Here is a 23978-nt window from a genome sequence, read left to right on the forward strand (position 1 = left end):
GGGGTCAGCCCCTCCTGCCCCATTTCCCTGCTCCCAACTTTGCCAGTGAGTTCCTGAAATCCCAGCACCCAGAAATGATCTGGAATGACACTGCAGAGGTGATCTGGTCCTGTCCTGCAGGATTTGTACAACTGGAGGTGAGACAGAGCTGCCACAGGGCAATCCATGGACCCATAACCCCATATCCCACACTGCAGCCTGGGACCATTCCCTTCCTGGGAAAGGGGAGGGGACAGTTTACTGCACACCCTGGATTTTCTGGTTAGCTGCAGCACATCATCTCAACAGAACAAGCAGAGTCTCAATTTTATTGCAAAAGCTCTGCTTACTTCTGGGTTGGCTCTTTCCCTCCAGGTGGGATCTATAAAAATCCCAACAACCAACCCCAAAGTTTTCAAAAACCCTCCAAAACACCCCCTTTTTCCTCTATTTTCCCCAAAGAGAAAAGCAGTTTTCAAGAGAATGAAAATCACCAGAGGAGTTGCTTCTACAAGAGAGAGGAAAGCGCTCAATAAAGAGTTAAATGCTTGAGCACTTCCATCAGAACCATGAAATCCTGTGCAGGTTGAAGACATTTTGTGACCAACTGTGGGGTTAGGAACCCTTCACTATGGGGAGAATGCAGACAAGTGCTGAGAATGCAAGTCCTGAGTAGTTTCAGTGCAGGAATCAACACCCCCTCTCTGCTTTCTTAGACAACAACAAATAAATTAAAAAGAACAAGTTCCAGAGAAAGATTCAGAGCAACCTCACTGCACAAATTAATAACTAGACAAAGAATAAATAGCATTTGAAATTCAAACCAGAGACACACTGCAGCTCTGTCCCCAAAAAGGAGGAAATCCTTTTGTCAGTGTGACAGCGACAGGCGCTTGAAGTTGTGACATCAACATTTGCAGCACCGAAAACCAAGTTTGAGAGCAAAGATTTCCCTCCCCTGGTGCCTTTCATTCCGTGCCAGAGCCCTCTTGGAATATTCCAGGCACCAGGGAAAGCAGTGCCCTCAATTTGTAAAATACAAACTGTACTAAATAAATATTTGTAAATCCAGTTTGTTGTCATTAGAAGAGGAAGTGGGAACAAGATGCTCAAATTTATCCCCCAAAGGCAACCCTGATTTAATGAACTGTTCAACTGCAGAACCTCCTGCCTTGTCTGAAGCAGAAAAATTTGTGGGAAATAATCCCAAATCCCCCTTTGCTCTGGTGGCTTGGATTCCCCTTCCTTCCCACGCCCTCCTCCCAATAAACTGCTGGGATTTGGAAGCACTTGGTGCCTGAATTCTTCCCCAACCACCAGGAAAACCAAACACCTCCAAGATTTGCTGAACACAGTTCCAGCATCTCTGCCAAGAGTTGGAAGTGAAAGTGGCAGGCAAACCTGGTGCTTTCCTAATTCCCCATTAGACCACACCACTTCCCATACAGCAAACTCCCCATTTCCTAGAAATCCCTGGCTCTCCTCACCACATTCCCAGCACCTGCCACAGCCTTTCCATGTGGGAAGCAGAATTCCTGCTGTTAACACAACTGGAAAGAAAAGTTTTCCTTTTTTTTCCCCCCCTCTGATTCTTTCTAAGCACCTTGGTTAAAATCTAACTCCAGACTCTGCAGCTCCAGGGACTGATTTGACACAGAAACATTCCCTGACAATAGTTCCAACTCTCTCTGCTCCAGAGACAACAGTTTAATGTTCCAGAAATGTTCCCCATTATTCCTGTGAGGCTTTGGGGCTGATCTCTGTGGTGCCAAGGCCACAATGCCAGCAGGGGTGGCAGGGGGATAAATTGGGCTCCCAAATTTCCCAGCTGTCCAAAACTCCAGGGCCCAATTCCCTTTTCCTGCCCCTCCCCTTGGACTGAGTCATAGGGGAAATTTTCCTTAAGGAAGGCTGACTTCCAGGAATGAGGTTCCTTAAGTGCCCTCAAAAATGGGTCTGGAGATCAGAGAGCAGCTCAGCAATTCTGGAACCCAAGTCCATGAACAGCAGCTCCTTGGAGGAAGGACCCTGCACCCCCAACTGGGATAAGGAGGCCAAACATGGAACAGAGATCCAAGGAACTCTGGGAACTCTTTATGGAGACAGTCAGGAAAATATTCAAATATTTAAATTTTCAATTCATTGAAACGATCAGATTTTCTTCTAAACTGCATTTCCAAAGTATTTCAGGTGTTAATTAGAGAATTTTAATGATGACAGGAATTGAGCATTTTTATTACACCTCAAATCTCAATGTTTTCAATATTCCATTGAACAGCTGAGCAGGAATGACCCAATTTGTAAATTAAGGGATCCCAGTAACTCAGAGTAAATATAAATATATAATATATATATATAAAAATAGAACTATATCTCCTGGAAAAGGTGGGAAAAATGAAGAGACTGCATGGTGAAGGAGTATTTTTATTTTTCTCCAGATGATCCATTTTTGGGAGTTCCTGCACCACACAAAATCCCAGATCAGCCCATGGAGACCCCGGAGCTGCAATGGATTTGTCACACGGGGAGATGGGAAGGGAGAGCCAAGGACAGGGCACAGGGGGCTGGGATGTGGCCTCTGCTCCCAGGGAACCCCTGTGCTGGGCTGATGGATCCCCCTGGTCCTGCGCTCCAGGATCCATCCCAGACTGCACATCCTGACACCACCACTCAGGAACTCCAGGGAATTTTAGGAGATCCACAATGCACAGGCTAAAACTGCATTTTTAAACCACACATGCTGACAGACGGTTTGTCCAAAATACTGAGAAATCACAATTCAGAGCAAACAACATCTCCCACATCCCCAGAAAGCCCCAGAGCCAGGAACAAACATCCTCTTACCTCAATCATTATATGAAAGGCGTGCTTGCAGAGAGGGAAAAAACACAGGCAAGAGAAATTACTATTTACACCAGAATGGGATGCAAAAACAGCTTAGAGCAGACAAAGTCAATTATTTGTGAGTTAATGACAGGAATATTCACGGGGACAGCAAAACTTTCCCACACCAGAAACACATCATTTAAAACAAGAAAGAAATCCAGTGTTGTTAGTAAAGGAAAATGAAGAAAACAAGATTATTCTGTAGAAAATTAACAAAATTATTTTCTAATTACATCGAGAAACGCCCATTGCAGGTGTATAGAGCCGTGTTACTGCAACCAGCACAGACACGTGGAAGGTGGAACTTCCAAAGGTGAAATTCCAGAGCCCGGGATGAGAACCCATCCCCTGCAGTGCTCCCGCTGCCCGCCAGGGGGCAGCGCCGCACCAGGGAAAGCCCGGCCCGGGCACGGAACCGCCAACGGCCCGGCTGGAACCGAACCTGATCAATGAACAGAACCAGGACTGATCAATGAACGGAACCGGGCCTGATCAATGAGCGGCACCGGGCCTGATCAATGAATGGAACCGGGCCTGATCAATGCACGGAACCGGGCCTGATCAGTGAACGGCACCCGGCCTGATCAATGAACGGAACCGAACCTGATCAATGAGCGGCACCGGGCCTGATCAATGAGCGGCACTTTGGATCTGATCAATGAACAGCACTGGGCCCGATCAGTGAACAGAACTGAACCTGATCAATGAATGAAACCAAACCTGATCAATGAATGGCACCGAACCTGATCAATGAATGGCACCGAACCTGATCAATGAATGGCACCGAACCTGATCAATGAATGGCACCGGGCCTGATCAATGAGTGGCACCTCAGACCTGAGCTGCAGCACCGAACCAGATCAATACATCCACAAAGAGAGGGGAACTCCAACTCTCTGCCCCCAGCAGATACTGATAAATCCCAATATTGAAGATTCCTTCAAACAGTCCCAGGAGGAGTTTACAGGATAAAGCCACGTCCCAGGATTTCAGTGACCCCCCTGTTTGTGCTGCTTTCATCCCTTTTCCTGAACAACCTTAGAGGAGATGCCTCCGTTCCTCCTCCTGCACTTGGGACTGCAGGCCCTGGCACAGCATTCCCAGAGAAGCTGGGGCTGCCCCTGGATCCCCCTGGCAGTGTCCCAGGCCAGCCAGCCTGGATGAGCCTTGGAGCAGCCCGGGGTGGTGGGAGTGTCCCTGAGGCAGTGGAAGGTGTCTCTGCCCATGGATGGGATGAGTTTTGAGTTTCCATCCAACCCAAACTATTCCAGAATTCTGTGACTCTTTCACCTGAGTCCTTTATAATCTCCTTTGTCTTTTATAATGGGATGGATGTTGGAAGAGAGGGAATTCAAGCCCCTGTCTCCAGCTGCCATCCCCTTCTCCCCCTCTCCCCCCTTGCTCTGGAGCCAACAGGAGCCTTTCCCTGTGCCTGGAGAGTGCTGAGCACACACTTCCCTTTCTCCAAATAATTCATACCAGATTAATACCAATAATTATTCCAGGAGGATTCATTCCATAAACCTGTAACAGAACTCAGAGCACTGGGATCCACCAGAATCTCTTCCACCATTGGTCAGGGCAGCTCCAGAGCAGAGCAAAACCCACCCCAAGGGGCTAAAAGTCTCTTTTTTTTCCCAGGCCTATTCATTATTAAAGTTCTCCAGCTCTGGAGAATTATAGAAATTCCTCAGCAATAAGCAGAAATATGTATGAATTCAACCTTGGTGCTCTGACCATAATGAGATACTGCAGAAATGAAGCTCTGAGAAATGAGCCCTGTCCCAAACCTCTCACTCCTCCCTCGAGGGATCAGCTTCCCCCAAACTCTGATAAATTCCACACACATGGAAACTTTACAGGGATGTATTTATGCTCATTAACACCTCTGGATTATGAACCAGTGTCCTCCCCTGCAGCCCACAGAGCATCACCTCAGGCTCCCAGCAGAAATCCAAGAGGCAGCAGTTAAAGGGTATCAGGCTACAAAAGAAATGCAAATCTGAGATTTTCGTCAGGAATTACCTCTGCTAAACAAAAACTGGGAGCAGTTAACCCCCCTCAGAACCCCTGTCACCCACACAAATGTACATAAACAACACACTCACTGCTGTTTATGCTGCCTGAAAACCAACTCTAATGGGTCTATTACAATATTTGCAACCAATTAGAGCAATAAAACTCTAAGCAGTGTGGGTTTTTCCCAAAATTTGGGCTACCCACAACCATTTTCTGATCTGTAAAAGGTGCACTTGGCTTTTGAGTGTTTTCATACAAATTCTTCCCTCTATTATAGATTTTAACTTGTACCAGCCCATGGATTCTGTTAAGAAAAAGAAAGGATCCAGTTGCAAGCTTCTCACCCACTGCACATTCGGGGCTCCTGATTTGCAGTAACTTTCCAAACTCTTTTCCCATTTTCTCTAAGCACCTGGCTTCTCCCTGTGTTTTTCAAGCAGCCATTAATCTTCCCAGGTTTGGATTCAATCCTTGAAAAAAAAAGCACCTCTCCCTTGCATTTTTCCAGTGTTGAAATGTTTCTATTAAACAACAACTAGAAAAAAAAATGTGGCTTTTGGAAAACCAAAATGTGAAAAACCTGAACAGCTGAATTAGTTCTTCATTCTTCAGCAGGAAACTGGGATTTTCCCAGGGTGGAAAGATCATCCCAGAAATTTCAAGTGCTTCAGGTAGATTTAGGAATTCCTCTGGTCAGAAATTCAAACCCTGATGCATCTTTCAGCCCAGAGAGTTCAACCATTTCAGAAGAAATCCCCCAAACAGGTCACAAAGACAAGAAGTGAATCTGCAAAGCCTTTTCTCAAGCCTCTCAACACAATTATTACTTCAAAACCAACCCAAAGCCAAAAAAGCAGCAGTGATGCAGTGAGACCCTGCCAAGCTGGGCACCCAGGGAAGTCCAAGAGGTGAAGGATTCCCTGCTCAGGAGGCTGGGACATGGGCTGGTGGCAGCTCTGTGGGAGGGTGACAGCGGCACCCATCAGCTGCCAGGGTGGGAACAGCCTCTTGGAACCTGCACTGACAGCTCTGGCACCAGCTCAAGGCTCGTCAGGAGCCAGGGAGCAGCACAGAGCAGCTCCCTGCCAGCCTCACTCCACATTTATTGGGAATGGTTGGGGAGGAACCTGAATCACACCTAACTCCAGACCCAGTGTCTCCCAGTGGAAAGGAACCAGGTCCCAGCACCTCTTTCTGCAGAGAAACTGCACAGATTCAAATTTTTAAAATACCAACCTGATTCTTTGGATGAATTTTATCAGATGATGGATTTATGTTTGCTAAAGCAAAGAGAAATAAGGAGACAGAACAGTTCCTAAGTGTTTTCCATCCACACAGATGCATTCAGCAAACATGGATTTGTTAATAACTCACTGGAGAGCACAGAAAGTGACAGATTTGATGGAATTTGACAGCTTTCACTGGATACTTCCCCACACAGCAGTGAGGCACAGCGAGCAGCACAAACAAGCCAAGATTAATTGTCCTTTATGTCTCTTCACAGGTTCAAACAGTTCTTACAGTGTATTTCTTGCTTTTTTTCTTTTTAAATATTCCAAACTATTTCTTTCCCTTTGCTCTCTAATCTTTTACTTATCACCAAATTCTTTCACCATTTCTCATTCTTCATTTTTATCGTTTGCTTATTTTTCTTCATTTTTATCTTTTGCTTATTCCTCATCCATCCTTTCATTTTTTCCTGGAAGTTTGGTACCAGCTCAGTATTCCCATTGTTTCTGGGAATAAAGCAAGGAAAAAGGGATAACTTTTATCTGGATGTCACATGGAGCAACCTCTTTTTCCTGCTGTACATCCGACCTGTCCATTCTACCACTGCCACACAAAGAATTAAACCAAATCCATTTGCCTACAAACTCCCCTCATGCCCCAATTATTAAATATACTATTAACAGATTAATTGCACAAATATTTCAGAGTTTATTCGTGGTTATAAAGTTCCCAATACTTTCCCTCCCTTCCTGCTTCCCCTGTCTCCTGTTCCAACCAGCTGTAATTAAATTTCAAGTGGGAACCACTGCTCTGCTGCATAAGGGAGAGTGTTTATACATTGGATTTACATAATAATTCTGGGTAGTTTTTCAGGCACAAGTGGCTTTTCCTGACTTTCCACATGAGCCTTAATGCCTGTTCACCACAAGATAGGAAAATGTTGTTGCCCCACAAGCACCAAGGTACATTTATCCCGAAGATACAATCTGAGCATAAACACAACAGCTGATTATCCTATTTATTAAAAATTCAGGTGTCAATCCTGCCCCAAACACAATCCATGCAAGGAAAAAAACTGCAGCAAAAGGAAGGAGAATCAGAATTCAAGTTCTTGATACCTCACATGTATTTAACATTCCCTTGCTTTTCCATGGCTTTATCCATGACTTTATTTCTTTAGGAAGTCAATCCCACACTGGAATTATCCCCACAATTAGCAGTTATGAATTTGATCTCCCAGCAAAGACCACTGGGTTGATGTAAAGTCCCAAATCCATAAAATAGGAGCTGGATGAACTAATTATGCTGACAGATTGCAGGGAGTCTGAGGAGCTGCAATCCTCTCTGCAAGGACAGCAAACAGACTTTTTTCCTCTAAATTATGTTCTTTTCATTTGGCAACAACATATGGCCACTGCCTCTCCCCAAATTCCTCTTATCTATTACTGAGAAACTGAAACCAAAACACTTGAGCTATCAACCCCAGGCAATGCTGCTTCCTGCAGCACCCTCCTGTCAAGCAGCAGCACTGGAAATATCCCAGGAGCTGGAGCACACAGAGATCAATCCTTGGCAATCCTACCCAGAATAACAAGAGTTTTCATTTTTATCATAAATAACATCACTGTAGGACAGGTTGTGTATTCTGGTCACTGCACTGAGTTAGAAGCTCAAGTTAATTCCTACTGCAAAAATCCACATCATTTCTCTCTTCATTTCCACAGCCACATTTTCTTCACCTTTTCTGCTTTGGTCTCTAGAATTTCCTGCTTTAACTCTTTTCATAAAAGCCTCCTAATCTCAGTTGGATCTCCAGACATAACTGAAGGAAGAGGAATTCCAGTGGTAGCACTAATTACAGCTCCAGGATCAGCTGGAGCCTCCCAACAGCAGGAATTCCACACACAAGAGCCCCAGAAGCTTTGTCTGGGTGCACAATGGCCAGGAGGTTCCACTCAGGTGTGGAGCCCACAACCTCATCCTTTTGACATAAAACACAAACACCCCTAAAACTGAAACGTTTCAGGACAAAACAGAAAATACATAAACAAGAGGAAAAACATGACAGGAATCACAATGCATGAGCTGAGCTATGAAGATTTTCTTAACATTCCCTACACCTGTGTCCCAGTTCCAGGCTTCCTTAAAAACAGCTCATCCTCTCTTAGCTGCTATTTTCTGAAGCCCTCAAATGGCCAAGATGAACTGGCAACTCTTTTTTTGTTTCAGCTAAGCACTACAGCTCAGCCCTCAGCATGCCTTCCCTGTGCCTTTGCCCTCTGTGCTCAGTTTTTCTCCTCCCAAACAAAGAGATGCATAAAAACATGAAGTAGTTGCTCATCCATTCATCAAAGAATAATTAATAAGACTGTTTAAGTAAAGCTTAATTCTCTGCTTTAGGGGAGAGCAAGCGTTAGGACCTGGATATCAGGAGGGGAACAGAGAGACCAGCCATGAGACAGATCCCTTCAGGAATGGTTTCATTAAAAAACTCCAAAGCCTGCAGCAGGGGCTCACCTGGGTGGGAACAAGCACGGGAGGATAGGCCAGCTTGTGATGTCTGTACATCCAGAAGGAGAAGAGCACGATCACTGCAATTCCCATGATAGGCACCAAGGAGTAGAGCAAGGTGTTGAACAGAGGTGGCTTCGGTGTAACAGGATTGGAAGTTGCTGAAGGGAAAAGAAAAAAGACACAGCTTTTAAGGAACAAAACCAGGCAGTGTTTGAAATGTGCAGCAGCCTGATTTTCTAACAGCTACTACCATCATCACAGCAGGCTCCCAGTACCTGATTAGCCAGCACAAACTAACACCTGGTTAAAAGGCAGCACTTTGGAAAGCAGGGGAATAGCTCAGATCCCAGAGCCACACTCAGCACAGTGCAATTCTGGGCCTCCAGCCCCCACCAGGCTGCAGAGGGCAGAGGGTGGTTGCACTCCCAGGGGACTGCAAGAATTCATCACCTAATGAACTAAAACCAATCAATACAGAGATCTGGCAACAACCTCCAGCACTCCTGTGCCTGGCTGGAAGGAGGAGTTCTCCAGGTGAAGACATTTCCACACGACCTCAGAAAAGGCTCTGCAGAAGCAGGAGCTGCTTCCAAGGCAGCCACAGCCCCCTGGGGCAAGAGAGGGCTCAGGAGAGGGAAGAATGTCAATTATTGCCTTAGCAGCATCACTGACAAAAATGACAACAATATCTCCTGGGTCAACAAAGGCTATTTTAATCTTGCAGAAAATGTTCTTTCATTTCATCAACAACTTCCTCTGGCTATTTGGTACATGAGACATTTGCTGGTTTCAGCTCAGTTATTAACATCCCTTGGTTTTTCAGCAGATTCCTGACTGGAAGAAGATAGGCAAGAAAAATCAAATCACCTTTTAGCTGTTGTTTTTTAAAATTATTTGTTAAGTCTGGCTAATTTGATTGTCTTTCAGAACCACAGAATATGCTGAGTGGAAGAATCCTGTGATCTGCGAGGAAATTCTGTTCCCCATTTTAGATGTTACTGTGTCCATTTACAGAGAAATTCAAAGGTCCAGGTGGAATAAAGAGAAGAAAAAGAACCTTTTCTGTTGCTTTTATTCTCTCTTGAAGAAAAGGAACATCCCCAGGCTGGCACAGGGATACAGGGATGAGAAGGCTTTTGGCCCAACAATTTACACCCTTACAGGAGCTTAACCATGTAATTAAGGTAAGATTTGACAGTAAATTCCGTATCTTGAACCAGGCAATTATTTCAGATTATCCTTCCTTCCCACCCTTGGAAAGAGCTGAAGTACCTTTTATTGATTTTACAGGAAAGCACCTTTCCAAGTGGAATAAATGAAGTGGCACTGCACAGAGCTCTAGCAGAACCCTGTGGCAGGAAAGGCAGGACTTTTGGCCGAGTGTGAGCTGCTGAAAAAGCAGGATGTGGAACATTGCTGTCAGGAGGAACTTACGCTGCGTGACCTCCATCTCCGGGAAGTAGAAGAAGCGCTCGTTGCACATGTTGCCCTCACAGCAACAGAAAAACACATCAGGGCTGTCCTTCTTCTCTATGCAATCATTCCTGCAGGAGAGAAGGGGAAAAGTTCATTTATTTCGAGCTGGGTTGTCTTTGTTCAGAAGAAAATATGTGCCCATCTTTTAAATTTCCAAGGTGAACTTTGTTAAATTGACCGTGACCAAAATAACAGCTAAACCTAATAAATTAAATTTTGATCTTTTATATTGCAATTAAATTTTATTAAAACAGAAACATATTTTTGTCATTTTTAAGACAAAGTTCAAGAAAACCACCACCAAACTGAGGAACATTTCGCAACCTAGATTTCAACTGGACAAGCAAGTGATCAAACAAGGCTGGACATAAGTGAGAAGGAGAATTTTTAGTATTTATTTTATTTATAGAAAGAAATGTTAAAGTTTCTACAATCTCCTCTGCCTATATTATGCTCAGGGAGAGGACTTATTTTATTCCCTCAATTAACTGCAGGAATGGCTTTTTCATTAATATTCTGCTAACAAATAAGCTGAAACTATTCCCATCAGGAAAGAAAAAGCAGCAACCAGGAGCCAACCTGACAGCAGAACTGGAAAAGGCTGAAGAAATACTGCAGGATTTTAAACACAGCTGAAGATTGTCAAGGAGGGTTTGGGCTCATCTTCAAAACTTGGGGTTATTCCCTAGAGCCAGCTCTGGCTGTCACCCTGTCCTGTGACTTCCAGGGAACATTTTCTCTTTGATGTCCTGAATCTGCTGCTGTTTGGAGTCACCCCCACAGCTCCCAGAGCAGCCAGAGCACCCCACGCTCCAGAGATAAGATTTGGGCTGCTCTGGACAAACACAGCACTGCCTGTGATTAGCACAAGTCACTTAATGAGGACTTACAGTCACTCAGTTTCCTCCTCCTTCCTTACTGTCCTTCCTGCATTTTCTTTTCTTTGCTCAAGGGAGAATTTAATCTCATGATTTTAGGATTTTTTTTTTAGATTGTGGGACTGAGCTTCAAACTGTCATTAAAGCAGAAAACATCCTGGGCTGGGGGACAACTTGATTTGGGAGAAAGGAAGGCAAGGCTTTCTTCTAAAAATTCAACTTTAAAGAAATACAAAGGAAGACTTCTGTAAAAATTGCTGGAATAATTCCTCAATACTTTTTAATGATGATCCACTGTAGATCTATTTCTTAATTCTCTGCCTTCCCAAATAAGAAATGTTTTGGGCCAATAAAAACCAATAAGAGTATTTAAAAAACTGCAACACCATTGCTTAAGAGAGTCATGACCTTTATTCAGTCAGCATCTAATAAACCCCAAGTCCTGCTGTTACTGCTTGTGGGTTCTTTCTGGACCATCTGTTATCAACAAAATAACTGGAAATTTAGAATATTCTTAGAGCTGCCATTGAGCTTATTAATAAACTGCCAAAATACTTCCATGATCTGGTAAATTGCAGACACAAAGTGCTGACTTTCCAACTCTAAAGACTTTGGAAAAATCAACGAGAGAGTTTTGCATCCTGGTTGCAATAATTATATTTGCACTGTTTGGCAATAACAAGGCTCTACAGAATATATTATTAATGGACTGAAAAAGAATAAACGAAATACCTGGGTTCATTCAAGAAGGTAAAACACGTTATTCTGCAAACAAGACAATGTACTCACATGGAATCTGGTCCCTCAATACAAGTGAGCAGCTGAAAATAAGATAATTATTCCCAGGTTGTGGAGGGGATGACGTAGAAATTATGGAGAGGCAAAAGAGTTTACAGTGACAAATCAATTTCAAAAATTCCTAGGAAAACTCACCTGTCATAACAATTGATGTCATCCAGCCAGCAGCCTTGCTTCACGATTTCAATTGATCCAGAAATATTCTTCCATGTGGCAAAGCAGTGTCTCCTTTTATCTTTGTCACCATAGCAGGGCTCGATCCCACTGCGGTTGGTTTTGTCCTTCTCCCAGTTAGCGTTGTAGAAGATGCACTCCTGTGTTTCTGATCTGCCCAGGATGGCACCTGGAGGGATAGGAAGCACAATTCAATGGAATTCTGTAGGATCAGGCATATGAATAAATGCAGGTTGTATAAAAATATCATTTACTGCACGTACCAATGTGCCCTCTCTCCCCTCTTTTTAATAAAGAGAGAAAACACGGAAAGTTCAGCAGCATTCCAAGTGTTGAAACATAAAACAAAGATCTTCTGTGAAGTCAAACAGTGACTTGCATAACTTAGCAAGATTTGCAGAAATGAAGAACAAGTCATGGCAATACTTCTCCATGAATAGCAATTGCAGAGAAAATTTAGAATGCTGAGCAGGGAAGATTTAATTAAAATATTCGCCAAACCAGGAGCTTTAGCCAGGAAAATTCACCAAAAGGCATTTGCGCTTCTTATCTTGTTACAGGAGCCAAAGAGCAGGGAGCTCATCTCAGAAACACCAAAAAAAAGCCAAGAAGTGTTCAGGGGCAAGTGTTACAGAATCTCAGAGTGGTGTGGGTTGGAAAGGACCTTAAAGACCATTTAGGGACCATCTAGGAAACCTTTCTGGGATTCTGGTGGAGATCCCTTCAGAGGTAATGGGAAGTAAAGCAGCAGCCTGGCTCCTGTGAAGGGGAAGGGTTGCTGGGAAGCAAGACTGCTAACAGAAGACAGGAAGGGAGTAAGAAGTGCCCTTAATTTCTGTTTTCTCTCTTGTCAGGTACTGCCCAGAGCCTGCCATTAATGTCCATGGGAGCTCCACCATTTAACATGTATTAAAACCATGGGAAAATGGAGATGGAGGAGCTGGAGAACCAGACGATCCACTGAGGAAGGCTCAGGAGGATGCCAAAGCACTTTGCCTGTATTTATCTATACATTCAGAATTTTTGAGACATTACATTGCCCAGCACACTGAAGACCAGACTGGAAGAGAAAAGGTTTCCCACGGCAGTTTTTGACGTATTTATTTGCATCACTCACTACCTCCTTTATCCACATTTATCCACAATAAATGTGACCCGGCAGCCATTCCTGAGGAGAGTGAGGATTATTCCCACCTGAGCCTTGGGAGAGCAGCACAGGAAGCCAGAGCTGAGCCCAGCACTGCTCATCCTGAGCATCCCACCTTGCTCTGCCCGAGCTCTGCCTGTGCTCCCAAAATAGGCAGGAGCTGGAGGATCAATGGGAGAGGGGCAGGGGCCAGCTGGGAACGCTGCGAGGGGCAGCCTGGGAACCATTAAATTCCTTGTGCTGCCACGGCCTGACCTTTACAGCTCTCAGCTATGGCAAGAAACAGATGAGGCAACAGATTGAACAATTTGGTTCTGTCAGTGCAATAAAGCAGAAGTCCTGGATTTCTCTCACACGTGCCATTGCTTTTCTCCTGCTGCCAAGCCCAGCTTTGAAGGACCACAGACAAGCTGAAATTTATAAAATTCAGCAACTGCAGTAAAACTAACTTTGCATAAATATTCTCTTTGTTCCTGTCTTCTTTCTAGTCAGTTTTCCTTATCCATCTATTTTTTAATCCATTAAAGCTCTAATCAGTGACTGGCTGCAGTCACTGTTGGTTTAATGACCTTGGATCTGGCTGGGGCTTCTCACCTGAGCAGGCACCTGCAATGGGTCTGGCCAGACTAACCCAGGCTTGGGCAGAGCAGGACAATCCTGGATGAATCCTTCAAAGCAGAAAAGCAGGAATGTGGTGGAAGCAAGGCAAGAGGAGAAGGGGAACCACAAAGAAGGCAGCCCTGAGCCCATCTGCTTCCAAGCAGCTCTGCCACCCCCTCCACAGGGATGGAGCTCCCAGGGGACAAGGGCAGCTGGCATTTACAATGAAGTGAATTTATTAGGCAGAGCAGGTCTTTAATGAAACTGCTGTATCCATTCTGAGCTCACAGGGAATTGCCAGGTCCTCAGAAACCAATTCCTGAATCTCAAAAAGCAAAATGGTGCTGCTGAAAGAAGCCAAACTCCAGCAGTGTCCTGTGGATGGAAGATGAGGTCTGAAAGCTTGGGGGGAAAACACACTGGGAAAGCAAAGGGCATTAAGTACAGAATTGAGTTTAGTTTGGGCACATGAATCCAGATCCCATTGGATTATCTGTGTATTCCCATCCCAGTGCTGCTCTACCCCTCACACTCCTGTCCATCCACCACAGCTGCACTGGGGAAACAAAACCAACATTTGAACTTCTGAACCACTCTTAATACAGGAAACAGCAGAACTGGGAGCAATTCCATCAGACAGTTCAAGTGCAGCCTGGAAAACCTCACCCCACGAGGAGCTGGAAGCACTGGCTGCCATTTCTCAAACAGAGAGACTGAATGATTGAAAAAAATTGACCAGTTTTTGAATTAAAAAGGGGCAAACAGTACACAGCTCCTAAGGACTAACATGGCCTTGATTCAGCAAGGATCACTGGGAAAAGGTGCTGGATGGAATAGGAATTGTCTCTTACAGGTATCACTAAAAAAAAAAAAGGACAGAAACTCCTGGGAGTTCATCATCCACTAAACCTAACACTGAGCAACACAAGCCCATGGTTCTGTGCTGCAGGAATGGTTTCCTGATACTTTATCTGAGATGTGATAATGATCATGTCCCTCCCTTTCCAGGGAAGACTTCAACACTTCCCACGTCCTACCCTCATTCCAAACCCTGCTTTTGCTGCATGATTAGTTGGTGACACCACGGAAAGACACAAAGGGCAAAGGGAACTGAATCTGTGATCTCTCACTGCTTTATGAAATGTAACAACATTTTCAAGCTGAAGTCATGAAAATTGATGAAAAGCATGCAAAGATTAGTTTAATGGTGCCAAGGACACTTTTTTTTTTTTTTTTTTTTGTTATTCCCTAGAAAACTTGCAATATATAAAAGGGTGAGGTTCAGTCTGGCAGATACCTCTGCCTGTAACAAAAGGTTACTTAAATTGTGTTATATTTGAGATGAATCTGAACTCTTTAAGTACTGAAATACAAGGAATGGAGCAGTTTATTAGAATAAACCAGCAGAGCACCACAGGGACTGAGTAACTTATAGATAGAATGGCCCATTCACCAAAATACCAGAATTGTAACACGCTGTTCTAGAGGAGCAGAAAAGAACAGAAAATGCAGCATAAATAGAATTAACACCTTGCACAAAAAACCTTCAGCTGCTGCACAGGTACCTTTTTCAAGTACTTGCCCATGTGTGTTATTCTATTTGTTTCCACAGTGATCTCAAACACTTCCTAGCCCTACAAATATATCTAAGAACAGACTACAAATATAGACTAAAAAAGCCCAGCTTTGATGTTCCTGCGAGCAGGAAGCAGGGTTTTATCATTCTCTATTTTTTCTGATAACACCCAGGGGAATGTTTCTCAAAGGAAGAAGAAAGAAGTTATTTCCAACCTAATAAAGCAAACTGAGTTCCAAGAGAAAGGATTCTGTCCTCCTTTTACATGCCACGATGTCCCCAAACTTATTTTGTTGATTTTTAGACTAATATTAGTCCTATTATCACTGTTCTCAGTGCTCCCAGGTCAAACAAGGACTGTACTTCAGATGAGCTGAGCCAAAGTACATTCATTAAATCCAAACACAGCAGCAATTAACTCAGGCAAGGCAAGAACTGCAAAAAAGATAAACAAGGCAGTGAAGTAACAAATCACCTGCACTGCTGCCACCCTGCCTGGTGAATATTCAAAATTTAAAGATTACCCTGATGGTCCAGAAAGCTGCTTTCTTTTTCTAAAATAGTCTTTAAAAATAAATTAGTTTGCAACTTGAACAGGGGTAAACTTGGTAAGCTTTAGTGTAGTTTTGTATAGCAAGAGCTGCATTTTTCTCCAGGATTGGAGCGGGGGGAGCAACAGGAAATCTGTATTTGCTAAGATATCTCATCATATACTTGGAAAATATTTCAGTTTTTTTGCAGTTCACACCTTTTCAAAATGGAAAATTTGTAGGGATGAGCCTGCCATGGAAGTATGAAATTCTGTAGCTGAGATAACACTTCTGAAAAAGAAGGAGAGAAGAATACAGTGCTGGAAAACTGAAGGATGATCAAGCCAAAGGCTCTACAGTACAGTGGAAACTATGGAGGATGATGTCACCTAAAACAGGGAACAGAACTGAGAGTGAAGAGGGGGAAGGTGAGAGGAATAATATCTGTATTGTTAAAAAACCCCTTGCAGCCCCTGGTCTGCTTGGTGGACAGTAACAAAAAAAACCAAAAAACCAAAAACAACAAAACCCCCAAAAAACCTAACCTTTTTTTACTCTGAGCCTTCTGGACTTACAGTATAGAAAATAAATCAGCTGCTCTAACCACTTGATGATGTTATTTTACATATATAGATATATCTTGGGTTTATTTGCATGGTGCTCTTGCTGAAGATTAAAAAAAAAAAGCTGGGATTATTTTTCCAATGTGTTCCCTAAGTCCCTCCCAGCAGTTTGTGCCACTGATAGAAGGAATTAATAATGCTGTAATGGGATTTTGTAGAGAACTTCCATTTTCTACCTTCTACTTCCAAATATCTTATTTAAGCCTGGATTTCAGGAAGTGGGAAAACCCCCAGATCTCTGGTGGCCAAGTTTTCCAGAATACTTTTAGAGCAAAGCACGTGGCAGAAAATTGAGAAAAAGGCTCAGTGGCCATCTCTGTTCTTTAGGTAGAAATTAAAGTGCCACAAAGAGCTGTTAGCCCCTGAGATAAAGACTGTCATCCTTTGGGAATCTCCAGAGACTTGGAGTTAAGTGTTATTTTTCACACTCTCTGACTTCAAGGGAACACAGTAAAACACAGGCTGATGTTTTCAAGTTCAAACATGCCACTGCTGTCACTGCGAGGTGTGAGCAGCACACAGCACAAACACCTCCCAGCCACTGCCTGGTGATTTTTGTAGGGGAAAAAAGCTCCGAAGATCCCAGAAATGCTTTGGTTTGAGGCACTGCCTTGGGGCTGCACTCATCTCAGGTGTTGGTGGCTTTTAGTCACTGCTGGTCCAATGTCCCCTTCCTGGCACGGCTACCAGATGGTTCAAATATTCCAATACAGAACACAGGGCTCAAAACTGAAAAGTTAAAATTCTACAAGACTCAGGTGTTGGAAAAAACAGAATAGGGCCAAACAGTAACCAAGAAATTGGTTGGCTTTTGATAGAATGGCATTGAGTTTTACATCTCTTATGTCTCACTCTTCATCTGATAATAGAAAAAAATCTGATAATAGAAAAAAATGCCTCTCAGTTGCCCCATCTCTAAAAAACTAAGACTAATCCAACAACAGGCAGTGGGCAGAAATACCCAGTTCCCAATTTGGATTATCCTCCTCTCCCCAGTGCAAAACCCCAAACACAAAGAATAATAAGGAGAAACCTTGATTAATTTGACATTAAAACTTGCACCCTGATTATCCAATCCAGGAGGGTTCACCTCTTCCTGCCTCTGGAGGAAGCTCATGGAGGCAGTGGCCCAGGAAGGAGCCAGGAATTCTCTCCCAGTGCACCCAGGAGTGCCACCATTCCCACCCAGAGTCTTGGAATGCTGTTATTAAACTCAAAAAGAGGCCCTTCAGCATTAAAGGCACCAATTAAGGACCTAAATAAACCACCTAAGGACACACAGACTGCATCAGGAATGATGAATCCTTCTCAGGGATGAGTCTCATGCTGGTGGTGGCAACCAGCAGCATTTCTATTTTGGGACCTGCCAGGGAGTTTCCCAGGAATGATCTCAGATACCTGTCAGAGCTGTTCTCTGATCTGAGAATCCCAAACCAGCACAATCCTGCAGCTCATCAGATATGGGAGTTCTTCTCAGTAACATCCAGCTGTGAATCCCAAAGGATTTTGGATCAAAATGATCCTTTTTGGGGTTGGTGTTTGTGGAGGTTCTTTTCTGAGCTACAAAACTTCCTGAGAACTTCCCAGTTGTGAGCTATGAAACATTTAGAATTTTCTCCAATGGAGGGTTAAAATTCCTGCAGCCACATGGAGATGGGAAACTTGAACATATTAATCACTTCATTAAAAAGCATTGGGAAAGATTCATTTTAGCTGTCAATTTTAGCTGTCTTCAAATTTCCTTCTCTGTTAGGCTGTAAGAGAGGATCAGGAAATGACATTTTTTCCAACCCTCCTTCTGTACTGTGTGTTTCACACACCTTCCAGGGGCTGCTCAGCAGGATCAGTATCAATATTTCACCTGCATTTATAAAGACAAAGAAGGAGTCTCCTCTTCACAGACTCCCTCCTGACCCCTCAAAGACACACCCAGGAGAGTTAACTCAGGCTAATTACAAGAAAATATTCTACCTTTTGCCTCCCAAATCAGTCAAGCACAATGCAAATGTAACAGTTTGACTGCAAAGCAAACAGAACCACACACCAAGTCAAACAAAAACACAGTCAAGACATCTAAGAGGCAAGCATCCAACTCCACATTTGATGTTTCCTCCACATGATATATCCAACCCCCACTTCTTTTTCTGTCTTACAGGACCTTATGTAACTATTTAAAAGACAACAGGACCAGTGTGATTCTGCCTTCAACTCAGCTCTCCAACAAATCTCTCTGTGGGTGTTGTGTCCCACTCGGTGCTATTGCAAGCAAAAACACCACCCAGTTCTCCTACATGTGCTGATCAAGCTTCTTATTTACATTCTAATTCTTTAGCCATCGCTATACTTCTCTTTTTTTTCTGTGGTTACAACCAAAACCCCAGTCTAAACATACTTACAACCAGTCTTGTTGTTTGTTTTGTTGGTTTTTTTTAAATTTTTAAAGCATCATCTTTTTCCTTCAAGCTGGCCCAGCAAAATTCCCAAGTGCTGAGCTCGTGGGCAGGAGCTGGATGGTCAGTGTACAGCCAGACAAGCTCCAGCTGCCCTTGTCCAGATGGCAGCTCAAAGGAGGAGAGACAGGTCCCACATTTGTGTAAACACACAGAGGGATTACCTGGGAGCTGCAGGCAAACAGGGTAAGTGGAGGGGAAAAGGCAGAACCCAGCGCTGGTAAATTCAACCCTTTCAATGTTGCAACTCCACGGAGCTGGGAACCTTCCTTACCCTCCCTCTTCCAACTCTCCAAGTGGTTGATGGAGAAATGTGCTGCTGAGCTTCAGTCTTGACTCCACACAGCCCATGATCCCGGGGTTTTGTATGTTCATTTTCATTTCCACTTCCTCACCTCATCCCACCAGGACTTCCCAAGTTCATCCTGCTCACACACTTGGCCAGAACTCCAGCCAGGACTTCAGCCATTCCCAAGGATTTCTCCAGGATGGATACTGGGTTTGTTTGCTAGGAAATACTCCTGCAGAAGCACTTTGGGATCAGCTGCATCACTAAAGGATGACATTGGCAGCTCATGGTGTCTGCTCTGATGCAGGAGCCCAGTCTGAAAAGCATTTTGGAGCTGCAGCACAATCAAAAATCCAACTGAGCTGTGCAGCCTCAAACAGCTGAAGTGGCACAAACGAGTGGAGGTAATTCCTTCCTTCAGCCACTAAACTTAAATAAATGTCAGGCTGCAGCACTACACATCTGAGTAAATACCTATCAGCATAAAAATGCTAATATGTTTGTGACTGCTGAACTCCCTTCCTAAACAAAAACATCTACATAACCTCAAACTTCACTGGGTCTGTTTCATTTCATTTCTACTGTCCAGTCCTGTTGAGATCAAATTCCAAACCTTGTCTACGCTGGAAAAGTTTTAAAATTTGTGTCCTCATTCTCTGAAATCAGCATTGATTACATTTAAGAATCCAGCACAACTGCCTCTTTACCTCCAGCTAAAGTGGCTGTCACTTGAAATGGATTTTCTTTGTCCCCTCTCAGGCTGCCTCATTTTGCTCCCTGTGCCAGACTGTAATCTGAAGATTAAGTGAAAAATCCCATTTCTAGAGCTGGAAACAACGCTGTTTACAGACAGAAGCACTGCTGCCATGGCCAGCACAGCCCCTCCAGAGCCAGCTCCAAAGACAACTCCAGGGCTCAGCTGCAGCTCAGCCCCAGGGAGCAGACCCTGGCACCACTGAGGGAGGGAGGAAAGAGGACTGAGACTTTCTTTGTCTCAAGTTTCTTATTCTGGACTTGTTTTCAATGGGTTAAGGGAAATCCAGTGCAACTACCCTATGGAGTCTTCATTAAGTAAATGTTTTCACTCATGATTCAAATACTCAGAATTTTTAACCCCCATCATCACCTTGCCATGCTCCAAAGCCACTCCAAGTGAGCTTTCCCTCAGGAATGAGAACTGAGGGAACTGATTTCACTAAAGTCACTATTAGGACTGGCTTTACAGAGAACAACTTTGGATCTAAGTGACCAGTACACTATAAAAAACATCATTTATTTCAGAAGAATAAAACAGCAATGGAACATCAAAGCAAGTTCCCCATGCACCTCAATAAAAAACTATTTTTCTATTCAATTTTTCCAGACTTCATGGATTCTCATGAAGCTAATTTTGCTATCCATTCGTCCTCTTCCTAAAAATGTTCCTACTAATACTAATACTAATTGGATCCAGAAAAGCAAGATTGACACCCAAAAGAACAAATCCAAAAAAGAAGCATTTCAAGATCCAAAGAAGGTTATTAAAGTCAGCATAATACATATTAAAACTTAACTCTTTTTGTATTTCTTATCAGAACTTTAAGAACAACTGACTGGAAAGGGGAGCAATTTAAAATTACCATTTTAAGACTCTTTTCAGAGCATAAATCTGTAGTAGGGACTTTAAAATGTGCTACATATTGGCCACCCAGCACATTTATTGTCATTAAAACATTAAATTCAGCCACTCCTGCAACAGCTGCTTTAAACAAATCAGCTCTGATTTAACATGCGAATCAAATAAATACAAAAGAAATCCAGGACAGTGGGGTTTCTTTCTCTTACCTGCCTAAAGCACTTAAAAATTGTTTAAATTTCCATGTTGGGTGTTCTTCTTAAGAAAACACCTTATTAGAAAGAATTGTAGTTCAATTCTAACAACCTGTAAATGATCTCCCTATTCCTTAAAACAAAAATGTAGAGGATTTAAAATATATATATACACATAACTACTAACATAATGTAATTTTTTTACATATGTATATAACCTACTAACATCAAGGGAAAAATCCAACTAAGAAAAAAAAGACCAAAATATTCTTATTTCTGGTTCTGTATGAGTAACAACAAATTTGATGTCAATCTCCACCATCTCATTTAACAGCACAAAAATACCTTTTACAAACTCAAGGTTACTGCTGAAATGATTTCTTAAGTATGAAAAAATCAAGTCACATTTTAAAGGTTTTAAGCATCTAAACATTTAAAAATTAATTAATTAAATTAAATCTCATTTAGGAACCATTCACACAAGCTATGGGGAATGCAAGCCAAAGGAGCATCACTGTTTGTTAGGAAAAGTATCCAAAACCACACTAAAAAGTGCTGCTGGATATCTGAATTTTGGTAAAACACCCCCTGATCCTACAGCCCAATAATCCCAAAGTATTTCAGTTTCAATGAAAAAACTGCATTCAAGTGTTCAGCTGAGCCAGTTTTGCTTCATTTCACTTGGCAAGAAAGCCTTAAAAACCCCATTTGTTACAAAAACCTTGTACCAAACCCGCAGTGTTAACTTCCCAATGTGCTGATTTGGAATATTAAGATAATTTATAGGAATTTTGTTAGGAACTGACTCTCAGGAGGCCCTGCACAGATCCCAACCACACCAGGATCTATATTTAGAACAGAAACTCCAGTTCAACCAGTTCATCAGTTCTCTACTGGGTGATGCTTTTAAATCAGGGGCAATCCAGATCTGCTGGCTGAGACTAGCATTAAAATCTTTTCTTTTAATTCATTTTTCCCCCCATGCTGCATCAACATTCAGGCAAGATTACAGATCTCCAGAATGATAGCCCTGTTGTAACATCAAAATTTTTTTTTTTGCTACAGAACTGAAGAAAAATAAATTTTAAAAAATCACACATCACTGCTAAGTCACAACAAAACCACAACAGTTTTAGAATTCATAAAGATCAGGGGGGAAAAATTAAGTAATGACCAAATAGAGAGCAATGCACAACTCACTGCCTCCTATAATGGATTTCCAAGTGGTTTTTGACAGCTAAATATTATTTAACTTATTGTCTGGTTACTTCTCCATTGTTTTGTGTATTGGATGAGCTCATGTTCCCAAATTTGGATTTAAGACACCACTGTGGTCTACAAGCTATGAATATTTTTTAAAATCTAACCAACAGACTGGAATAAAGCACTCAATAGATGCACCAACAAAAATTGAAATAGAAAACAAACCCCATGCAACTTGAATATTTATTTAAGAGAACTACCCAAAATGTTTTACTGACTGACCAACAAATTGTTTGAGTATTAAAGATTTACCTTCATTTCAAACTTCTCCATAAAATACATCAAGTTCTCAAATGGGCCCTAAACAATCCTAATGAATAAAGAAGGGAACAAACAGCAAACGTGAGTATTTCAGATCTTGGAGAAAACACTTCAGTTGTACTTGGTGCACACAAATGAGGAGCAGCTGATGTCCCCAAGCAGGCACAGATTTAACCCCTGAACACAGATTTGAGGAACTCCCCTCTTCTGCTGCCACACAGAACTGGAATTGTACCCCAAGAAAATGTGCTTTACTTGGGTACTTTGCTGGGTTTGACCCTTTCCAAGAGCCTGAAGGAATCCAGCTCCATCCCCTAGAGCTGGGAAGGTGGGAAATGGGGCACAAAAATCTTGCAGGAGCAGCAGGCAGCGGATATCACCAGATCACCAGCATCAGAGTGCCACAGATCCAGATCAAAGCTTCCTGCACCTTCCCTCAGATCTGCATCCAGCAGCAGGGGAAAACCCACTCGGGGCTCACCTGGTTCCCTCCCTGCCAGCTGAACGCTCAGAATCGCATTTGCTGCATCTGAAATAACCCAAAGGACTCGTTAAAGCCTTTCTAGATACAAAACACCCATTTTTGCCACTTGCTGAAGGTATCCAAATGTGTCATTTTTCTAGCAGTTTGAGATGATACTGAGCCTCTTTCTCTACAAACAAATACAGATACAAAAAAAAACAGTTCAGAGAGTTTCTGGCATTCGAGAAAGGAAGATGATAAATGTAATACAACCAGTTTTAATCAAGATCAAAGCTGCAGGAGAATGCAGACAGACAGTCTAGACTGCTTTACTTTGAAAGCCTAAGCATATAAAGCAACATCTGCAAAGAACATTAATCACATTTAGTCCACAATCTTATCACCTCCCAAGCAAGCAGAAACAACTTTTACTTAAAAGTCATACGCTTCTATGTGACAAGAGTTTTTAATTATCTTTAAATTAGATATTTATCACTGATTACAAAGCTTATTTCACTTTGAAATAAGCTGATGTAATTTGAAATACACTTGCAGAGCTCCCTGGACAAAGAATGGAATAAAGTATTGGTAAGGAAGCCTGGTGAACAGTAACAGTAATTATTTTACATCACTGGTACAGAATGGGAATTCTCAAAATATTGAATTAAGTTCTGATTTGCTCCTCTGCATTTCAGACCATAACTCAGCAGACAGCAATAAAGTGAAAGATTTTCTGTACAGTTTTCTTTAGCTTTAGAAAATAACTTGAGAATATAAATAATCAGCTTTCCTTCTGTTTTCTTTCTATAAAAAAATTTATCTCACTCCTGCACTTTAGAGGGGAATTAAAAATTGGAAAGATGGTGCATATCTACATATAGAGTATTTATGTGATAATACACATCTTTCTAAACAAAAGCAATTTATTCCTTGTTTATCTTGGTTTATTTTGCTTATATTCTGGTCCATTCTCCCTTATGATTTTGCCTACTCACTAGCAATCATTTAATTTA

At 42.5% G+C, this 23978-nt stretch overlaps 1 protein-coding gene across 1 annotated transcript in view; it reads right to left on the minus strand.

Annotated features, from left to right (window-relative positions):
* ACVR2A (activin A receptor type 2A) overlaps positions 1–23978 on the minus strand; it is a 52578-nt gene that overhangs the window by 9162 nt on the left and 19438 nt on the right. The window contains exons 2-4 of the mRNA XM_084209720.1: positions 11916–12123; positions 10063–10172; positions 8632–8786 (exon numbers count right to left, since the gene is read on the minus strand). Coding sequence (XP_084065846.1) covers positions 8632–8786; positions 10063–10172; positions 11916–12123 — 473 coding nt within the window. The remainder of the gene's footprint in view (positions 1–8631; positions 8787–10062; positions 10173–11915; positions 12124–23978) is intronic.

This window comes from Fringilla coelebs, assembly GCF_963513975.1.
Source record: "Fringilla coelebs genome assembly, chromosome: 7".
NCBI lineage: Eukaryota > Metazoa > Chordata > Aves > Passeriformes > Fringillidae > Fringilla > Fringilla coelebs.